Source organism: Calonectris borealis, unplaced genomic scaffold (genome assembly GCF_964195595.1).
Source record: "Calonectris borealis unplaced genomic scaffold, bCalBor7.hap1.2 HAP1_SCAFFOLD_66, whole genome shotgun sequence".
Classification (NCBI taxonomy): Eukaryota; Metazoa; Chordata; class Aves; order Procellariiformes; family Procellariidae; genus Calonectris; species Calonectris borealis.
The window spans coordinates 803290-811924 of record NW_027441471.1 but is presented as its reverse complement, the minus strand read 5'-3'; the positions used below and the strand labels follow the sequence as shown (position 1 = coordinate 811924).

At 53.8% G+C, this 8635-nt stretch overlaps 1 protein-coding gene across 1 annotated transcript; it reads right to left on the bottom strand.

Annotated features, from left to right (window-relative positions):
- Nucleotides 1-3695: 3695 nt before the first annotated feature.
- LOC142076583 (olfactory receptor 14J1-like) lies at nucleotides 3696-4631 on the bottom strand. Its single transcript, XM_075138876.1, has one exon. The coding sequence runs from the start codon at nucleotides 4629-4631 to the stop codon at nucleotides 3696-3698; it is 936 nt and encodes a 311-aa protein (XP_074994977.1).
- Between the last annotated feature and the right edge of the window lie 4004 nt (nucleotides 4632-8635).

Genomic DNA, 8635 nt, shown 5'->3' with positions numbered 1-8635 from the left:
ATCCAAGGGATATTCCATACCATATGATGTCATGCTCAGCATTAAAAGCTAAGAGAAAGGGGCAGCAGGGGGGCATTAATTATTAAGGTATTTACCTACTGAAAAAACAGCTATGTGTACTGAGGTCCTGCTTCCCAGGAAGTGCTGGACATCACCTGCTCATGGGAAGTAGAGAATAATCTTTTTGTTTCCTTTGCTTTTCTTTATTAAACTGCCTTCATCTCATCCCGCAAGTTTGCCATCTTAATTTCTACCCCTTGTCCTGCTGAAGAGGGGGAGTGATAGAGCAGCTTGGGGGTGGCACTTGGCGGCCAGGCAAGATCAACCCTCCACACTGATGAATGATAGCTAGTTTCTTTAGCAACTGTAGAGTTTTTAACAGTTCAGTACTTACTCTAACTAGGACTTATAAACCCGCGCTGCTTCCGTAACTGTCCAGTGGTGTGGCATACTCCAAATGCATACCAAGAGTCAGTATAAATATTTACAGTCTTTTCTCTGGACAGCTGGAAAGTCTTTGCTAATGCAATCAATTCTGCTGCTTGGGCACTCAGCTTCAGACTGAGTGCTGAAGCCTCTGCTACTTCATTTTCAGGAGTTTCTGAATAACCTCTAACCCAGTTACTGTTCAGATAATATGAGGACCTGTCTACACAGAGTTCAAGATCAGGATCTGGAAATGGTACGTCTGTTAAATATTTTCAAGTCTTTCTGGCTTCGCAGGCTGTTACCACACAATCAGGATGTGGATTTCCTTCCTCAGGAGGAGGGAGCAGAGTAGCAGGGTTCAGCGTGTTACATCGCTTCATTGTTATGTTTTCCACCATTAAGAGAATCAGCTCATAATGATGTACCCAGTGCCTGGGTAAGGCGCTGTGACAGCAGCATTTCAATTTCATGTGGCCTTTGTACGACTAGAGGGGATCCAGCACCACATTGTCACTCTGTTCAACCAGCAGTGCTGCGGCAGCTGCCCTAGGGACACAAGCAAAGGGTCCTTGAGCTACCAGACTGGTCTGGTTTTGGCTGGGATAGTTACATTTCTTCACGTACAAACATGAAGTCTGGCAATCCCAGAGCAGGTGCAGTCGTTAATGCGTCTTCAAAAGCTCAGACGCCTTTCCCTTGTCTGTTGTCCAGTGAAGGGGTTCTCCAGCATCTCGAGCAGGAGTCTGTGTCAGTGGTTTTGCCATTTCCCCAGGAGCAGCTTGTGGCAGGGGGGGCATCAGGACCGCTGCGTCCTTACTTTTTGCACCCTTACAGTGGCGAGTGCCAACCATCACGTACGCACTTTAGGTCAGTAATTATGGTCATGTATACACCTCGGGTGAGGAGTAAGAAAGTTAAGGCTCTCAGCCAGTCAGAGTTGACCACAGGTCAGATTCAACTAGGGTATAAATGGAGCCCCACCAGAGGGCAAGTTGAGTTGGTCCTCCTCGGAGCAGCAGGTCTGCAGTCAGGGACTCTGTTAGGTCGTGCAGAGAGAAAATTAGAAAGGCAAAAGCCCTGCTAGAGCACAATCTGGCCACTGTCATGAGAGACAACAAAAAGTGCTTTTAGAAGTATATTAATGACAAAAAAAGAGCCAAGGAGAATCTCCATCCTTTATTGGATGTGGGGGTGAACAGTGCCACCGAGGACGAGGAGGAGGCTGAGGTACTCAATGCCTTCTTTGCCTCAGTCTTTAATAGTCAGAGCAGTTATCGTCAGGGTATTCAGGTCCCTGAGCTGGAAGTAAGGGACCGTGAGCAGAATAAACCCCCCATAATCCAAGAGAAAGCAGTTAACGACCTGCTCTGCTGCCTGGATGCTCACAAGTCTATGGGGCTGGATGGGATCCACCTGAGGGTACTGAGGGAGCTGGCAGAGGAGCTTGCCAAGCCACTCTCCATCATTTACCAGCAGTCCTGGTTAACAGGGGAGGTCCCAGATGACTGGAGGCTTGCCAACGTGATGCCCATCTACAAGAAGGGCTGGAAGGAGGATCTGGGGAACTACAAGGCTGGTCAGCCTGACCTTGGTGCCGGGGAAGATTATGGAGCGGTTCATCTTGAGGGTGCTCACGAGACATGTGCGGGACAACCAGGGGATCGGGCCCAGCCAGCACGGGTTCATGAAATGCAGGTCCTGCTTGACCAACCTGATCTCCTTCTATGACCAGGTGACCCGCCTACTGGATGAGGGAAAGGCTGTGGATGTGGTCTACCTGGACTTCAGTAAAGCCTTTGACACCGTCTCCCACAGCATTCTCCTAGAGAAGCTGGCGGCTCACGGCCTAGGCAGGTACACTCTTCACTGGGTAAAAAACTGGCTGGACGGCCGGGCCGAGTTGTGGTGAACGGAGTTAAATCCAGTTGGTGGCCGGTCACGAGCGGTGTTCCCCAGGGCTCAGTACTGGGGCCGGTCTTGTTCAATATCTTTATCAACGATCTGGACGAGGGGATTGAGTGCTCCCTCAGTAAGTTTGCAGACAACACCAAGTTGCACAGGAGTGTTGATCTGCTGGAGGGCAGGAAGGCTCTGCAGAGGGACCTGGATCGATGGGCTGAGGCCAACTGTATGAGGTTTAACAATGCCAAGTGCCGGGTCCTGCACTTGGGCCACAACAACCCCAGGCAACGCTACAGGCTTGGGGAAGAGTGGCTGGAAAGCTGCCCAGAGGAAAAGGACCTGGGGGTGCCAAAGCTCAACTACTGTGTTCAGTTTTGGGCACCTCGCTACAAGAAGGACATTGAGGTGCTTGAGCGTGTCCAGAGAAGGGCAACAAAGCTGGTGAAGGGTCTGGAGCACAAGTCTGATGAGGAGCGGCTGACGGAACAGGAGTTGTTGTGCATGGAGAAGAGGAGGCTCAGGGGGGACCTTATCGCTCTCTACAAATACCTGAAAGGAGGTTGTAGCGAGGTGGGTGTTGGTCTCTCCTGCCAAATCACTAGTGATAGGACGAGAGGAAATGGCCTCAAGTTGTGCCAGGGGAGGTTTCGTTTGGATATTAGGAAAAATTTCTTTACTGAAAGAGTGGTCAGGCCTTGGAACAGGCTGCCCAGGGAAGTGGTTGAGTCACCATCCCTGGAAGTATTTAAAAGATGTCTACATGAGGCTCTTAGGGACATGGTGTAGTGGGCATGGTGGTGTTGAGGTGACGGTTGGACTCAATGATCTTAGAAGTCTTTTCCAACTTTAATGATTTTATGATTCTATGATTCAAAGGTCGGGCATCTTTGACCAGCCCTGCCATATGTGAGAGAGCCTCAAGCAGATGCCTTTTGACCATCCAGGATCTCCATGGCATTGGGCACCAGTAAAGTGAAGGCTCACTCCAGCCCTCATTCCCTTACACATCAAGCCATGCCCTTGTCCCCCTAAGCCAATGCAGCACCCAAGCCCAACAGCAGGGCCTTTTAGCCTGCAATTCCCTGAGCGTCTTCTGAACTCCTCTGTGGAAAGAAGAGCCGAAGCTGCACACGCTGCACGCAGGCAATCCCCTTTATTTACAGACATGCCACAAAGGAGGCCAGCATTAGCGCAGTGATAGACTCATTGAGAGAAGGCCTTTGGGCCAGACAGACTGGCTTCAGCCTCTTGAGAAGGAGGGTGAAAGCAAACATTTCTGAGCACGATTATAACCAGTACAATGCCCAAAGGACACAAGTTGCCTGAGATCACTTGGAGAAACCTTGTGAAGAGAGATGGGCAGCTTATTGCTGCTGAAATACTATGGATTGAATCAGGTTCTTGAGGGCATTCTTGAGTTCCTGGTTCCTCATGCTGTAGATGAGGGGGTTCACTGCTGGAGGTACCAACGAGTACAGAACTGTCACCACCAGATCCAAGGATGGGGAGGAGATGGAGGGGGGCTTCAGGTAGGCAAATATGACAGTGCTGACAAACAGGGAGACAACAGCCAGGTGAGGGAGGCACGTGGAAAAGGCTTTGTGCCGCCCCTGCTCAGAGGGGATCCTCAGCACAGCCCTGAAGATCTGCACGTAGGACACCACAATGAAAATAAAAAACCCAAATCCTAATGAAAGACTAACCACAAGAAGCCCAACTTCCCTGACGTAGGTGTGTGAGCAGGAGAGCTTGAGCAGTGGGGGGATTTCACAGAAGAACTGGTCCACAGCATTGCCCTTGCAGAGGGGCAGTGAAAATGTATTGGCAGTGTGCAGCAGAGCAGTGAGAAACCCACTGCTCCAGACAGCTGCTGCCATGTGGACACAAGCTCTGCTGCCCAGGAGGGTCCCGTAGTGCAGGGGTTGGCAGATGGCAACATAGCGGTCATAGGCCATGATGGTGAGAATATAGTACTCTGCTACAACTAAAAAGAGAAACCAAAAGACTTGAGTAGCACATCCCAAGTAAGAGATGGCCCTGGTGTTCCAGAGGGAATTGGCCATGGATTTGGGAACAGTGGTGGAGATGCAGCCCAGGTCAAGGACAGAGAGGTTGAGGAGGAAGAAGTACATGGGGGTGTGGAGGCGGTGGTCGCAGGCTATGGCGGTGATGATGAGGCCGTTGCCCAGCAGGGCAGCCAGGTAGATGCCCAGGAAGAGCCAGAAGTGCAAGAGCTGCAGCTCCCGCGTGTCTGCGAAGGCCAGGAGGAGGAAGTGGGTGATGGAGCTGGTGTTGGACATCTGCTGCCTCTGGGCATGGGGGACTGTCCAAGAGGGAAAAGACAGTGACAAGTTAGGAGAGACTTCTCTGAGCAAAATCAAAGCCATTTCTCATAGGACCCCCCCCCAAAGTGTCTCTCTCCATTCAGGAAGACCTTTGGCAGGTCCCTTGCACGAGCTCTGGTTGGTGCTGGCTGAGGGTGCCCCAGGGAGCTGGAGGCTCTGCTCTGGGCTCCGGAGGAGTCAGTCCTGCCCCACAGCAATAGGTAAACAGGAACACGGGTGATCTCAGATTAAATCCACTTGTGATATCAAAGAGCTTCTCAGCACTGTCGCTGCCAATTCACCTGCCTGCAGAGCAGAGCTGTGGGGATTTTGGTTTGTGTCTTCTGGTCTGGTTGCCCCACCACAGCTGAGCAGTGTTTCTAATGCAGAAATCCCGGGCATTTCTGCTGCACTGCAAGTGAAATCGTGTGGGTCCTGAGAGGCAAAGCGACTGTCCCTCAGTGCAGAGTGAGGACAGCCGCTCTGTCCATCAGCCCTGAGCTCAGCTGCCCTGTGCTGGCAGCTCTTTCAGCTGGAGGACTATGGCACTCGCGTGTTCCCCCGAAAGAAACGGGACAGTGCTGGGAGCAGAGGAATCCACGTTCTGAGTGCATATCTCCAAAGCCCTCACCCCATCGTACCTGAGGAGGATCTCAGCTCTCCCCTCCCAACCACGGACACACAGGGCTCCTTACAGCTGCCCACATACAGCCACCCAGCAGCATTTCAATGGCCTTAGCACCGAGGTGTCTTCTCCATGGGGCTCCTGCATGACATAGAGATGCCCCGGGAGAGCTTTGCCCTACTGGCGGGCAGCCTGCAGCCCAGCAGGACCTCCCAAGGAAAGACTCAACCCTCCTAAATTTCCTGTGTCCTGGAAGGAGGGTGAGATGTGTGCCAGCCGCACACCCTGCAGTACCCAGAGCCCCAAAGGTTAACAGGGTGCGAGTTGGATGCTTTTCCTCCACGGACATACGGGCATGACAGTAGACACAGCGTTGGTGTCTGAGCTGCACTTGAATCCTCACCCCCCCACAGCAGTGAGTGTCACAGTAAGAACAAGGGCGTCAGGGAGAAGAGGAGAACGTGCCAAAGTTCCCCTGCCAAGGGAGGCAGGGGAGGGAGACACAGTCAGAGGCTTGAGTTTTTCTCCTCTTTGGTGGTCAGGCTGCTGGGAAGGCAACTCATGGCCAAGTGTCCATGACATGAAGGGCAGAGGCTCTGCTGTGTGAGTGAGGAGAGCAGGGGGTTGCTCCAGGGAAAGCATCTGCACTGCAGGGGATGGCAGGGAGGTGCCTGAAGCCCTCCTCCCATGGTCTTTCTGGGAGCAGTTCTCTCTTCCTCGCTGCCCATGGCTCTGCTGCCTGGAGCTCTTCTGGGCCAGGACCGGTTTCTCTGCCCTCACCTCTCCTCCCTCTTCATGTTCACAGAGCCCATCCGCCCTGCTGCGTGCTCAGCTCTGCCCTGCAGACACCTCCTGGCAGCAGGGCACTGCCCAGGGACATCTCGGTGTGTGCAGGGGCTAAGGAGCAGCTCAGGCAAGTCCTAACGAGAACTGGGGTCTCATTGCCTACTCCAGAGCAGAGCAATCAATTCCCATCTCCCACTGCCCACCCAGCCAACCCAGGGGAGAAAACTCAAAGCACACACTTCTTCCCTTTCAGGTAATCCCCTACCTCGACACCCATCTTTAACATGACCCTCTGCAAAAGTCCTCCGGGTGATGGAGAAGCCTGAGCAGCCCTGACCCACGCTGCACCCTCTGGACAGCAGAGGGACCGTGCCCTGCCGGGGCTCACTCCTTCCACCCACAGCTTCTCCCCACAGTGTCATGGGGAGCTCCCCGGGCAGGCTGAGTGCTGACCCTGGCAGGCGGCAGAGTCCCTGCCCTGGTGCTCAGCCCCCTGGGGCGCAGGGACCCTGCTCGGAAGGACAGCCCTGGCCACCCCTGCCTGCACACACGCCTTCACACCCTGGAGCAGTGCCCGGGAGAAGGCAGCCGTCATGCCCTCTCCTTCTGATGGCGCAGCAGGGAAGCCCTGCTCTGCAGCACCTCCTCCTCCTCTACAGCAGGGAAGCTGTGAGAGTCCTCCTGAAAGATCATAGTTGCTGAGGGATGTACCAGCTTTTGGATATCCCTCCAGGAACAGCAGCTACATTGTCCTGCACCCAGGGACTTACCATGCAGAGGGCTGTGAAGATCTCTCCGCGCAGTGAGCTCTCAGCATCCTCCCACTCCAGGCTGCCTTTACGCTCTCTCTGCCTCGCTCCCTCCCCTCGCTGCCTGCAGGCAGTGCCCTCAGCCCTGCTGCGTTTTGCAGAGGAGCTGCTCCTGGGCAGAGCTGTCTCTCTGCAGCACTGCCCACTTGCCAGGAGCTCCCTCCTTCCAGGAGCCCAGCCCAGCTCAGCAGCAGAGGACCAGCCCACGGCAGCACTTGCTCTGCCCCTCGCGGCTCCCTCGAGGGGTCCCCGGGGCTCCAGGGGAACCTGCTGGGAAACAGCCTGAAGTCATCCCTGATCTTCCCTCCCTCAGCTGCGCAGAGACACTTCCTTCTCCTCTCAGGAAAAGACTTGGCCATGAGAATCCCCTTTCTTTGTCCCAGCATTAGACAGGACTCCCAGGAAGGTGACAAGCAAAGACCTAATTTCTCCAAGCTGGGGGATATCCTCACTTGAATGAAATAGGCATTTCAGTGTGGCTTTGTAGTCCTAGGGCTCGAAAGACATTCAGCTCTCTGTTGTCCACGCCACGTCTCTGCTCTGAAGCAAAGCCTTTGCACACAGGGGGTCTTGGGCGCTTGGGACCAGGTTTCCTTAGGGCAGGGACGAGCTTGCCTGCTTCCACAGCTGCAGGGCTTCAGCCCAAACGTGCAGCAATGGCCTCAGCCAGGGCCACAGGCAGGAAGAGCTGGAGCTGCTCCTGAGGAGACAGAGCTGTGACATGGTTGCAGAGCTCAGGACAGCTGCTCTTCAAGGACAGCATCCTCCAAGCTCAGCAAGGCTCCAGATCAAAACTCCCTCTGAACTTGAAAGGCCATTGAAGGGCACCAGAAGGAGCGTTCACTGCTTCAGGCACAGTTAAAGAAGAACCAAAGATGCTGTGTGGCCACTGCTGAATGTGGTGAGAGCAGGAGCAGATAGATCTGAGGTTCTCTGTGTCCTCTTTGCCTCAGTCTTCCCCAGCAAGGTCTGCCAGGCCTCTGGGACTCAGGGCAGGACTCTGGAGGAGATCAAGCAGCGGTGCATGGGGATCAAGTCAGGGATCACTTGAGCCAACGCGATCCTTACCAGTCAAGGGGACAGGAGGAGTGGCATCCCAGGGAGCTGAGAGAGCAGCCCAAGGTCACAGTGAAGCCACTCTCCATCATCTTTCAAAGGTGGTGGTGTCTGTGGGGATTCGCTGGTGACACACAGCACCCAAACCTTGCACGCACCTTTCAAAACTGCCCCAAGGATGTGCAGAGGAGCGGAAGGCTGTGCCCCAGATCGTGTTCCCTCAGATCCCATTTCTGGGGGTCTGAAAGAGAAGGTGACTGGATTTACTGGATTTAGCTTGTCTCTCGCCATCTTCTTTGCTTTTGGTGATGAAAGGACAGGACTGCTGGACACAGGGAGACCAGTGGTTATCTTTTAACCTGGAAGTCAGTGAAGTTCTCAACATCACCCCACAGAACATTCTTGTGCCCAAATTCAGATATTATAGTCTGCATGGGTGGATAAGTAGATGGGTAAATAACCAGATGGATGGTCGGGCTCAGAGGGACGTGATCAATGCGTGGTACTCTGCCTGCAGGCATCGAGCTAGTAGGGTCCTGCAGGGGTCTGTCCTGCCACTTGCCCTCTTTACCAGTTTTTAATGACCTGGAGAATATGAGCGAGTAGCATTTGTAGATGGACACCATATTGAGGAGAGCAGACACCGCACTGGAGGGCAGGCCTGCCATCCCAAAGAACAGAGACAGGCCAGAGGGATTCACAAA

What these genes read in the sequence shown, in the direction of transcription:
- LOC142076583 (XM_075138876.1), bottom strand. Translation starts at nt 4,631, where the DNA reads ATGTCCAACACCAGCTCCATCACCCACTTCCTCCTCCTGGCCTTCGCA.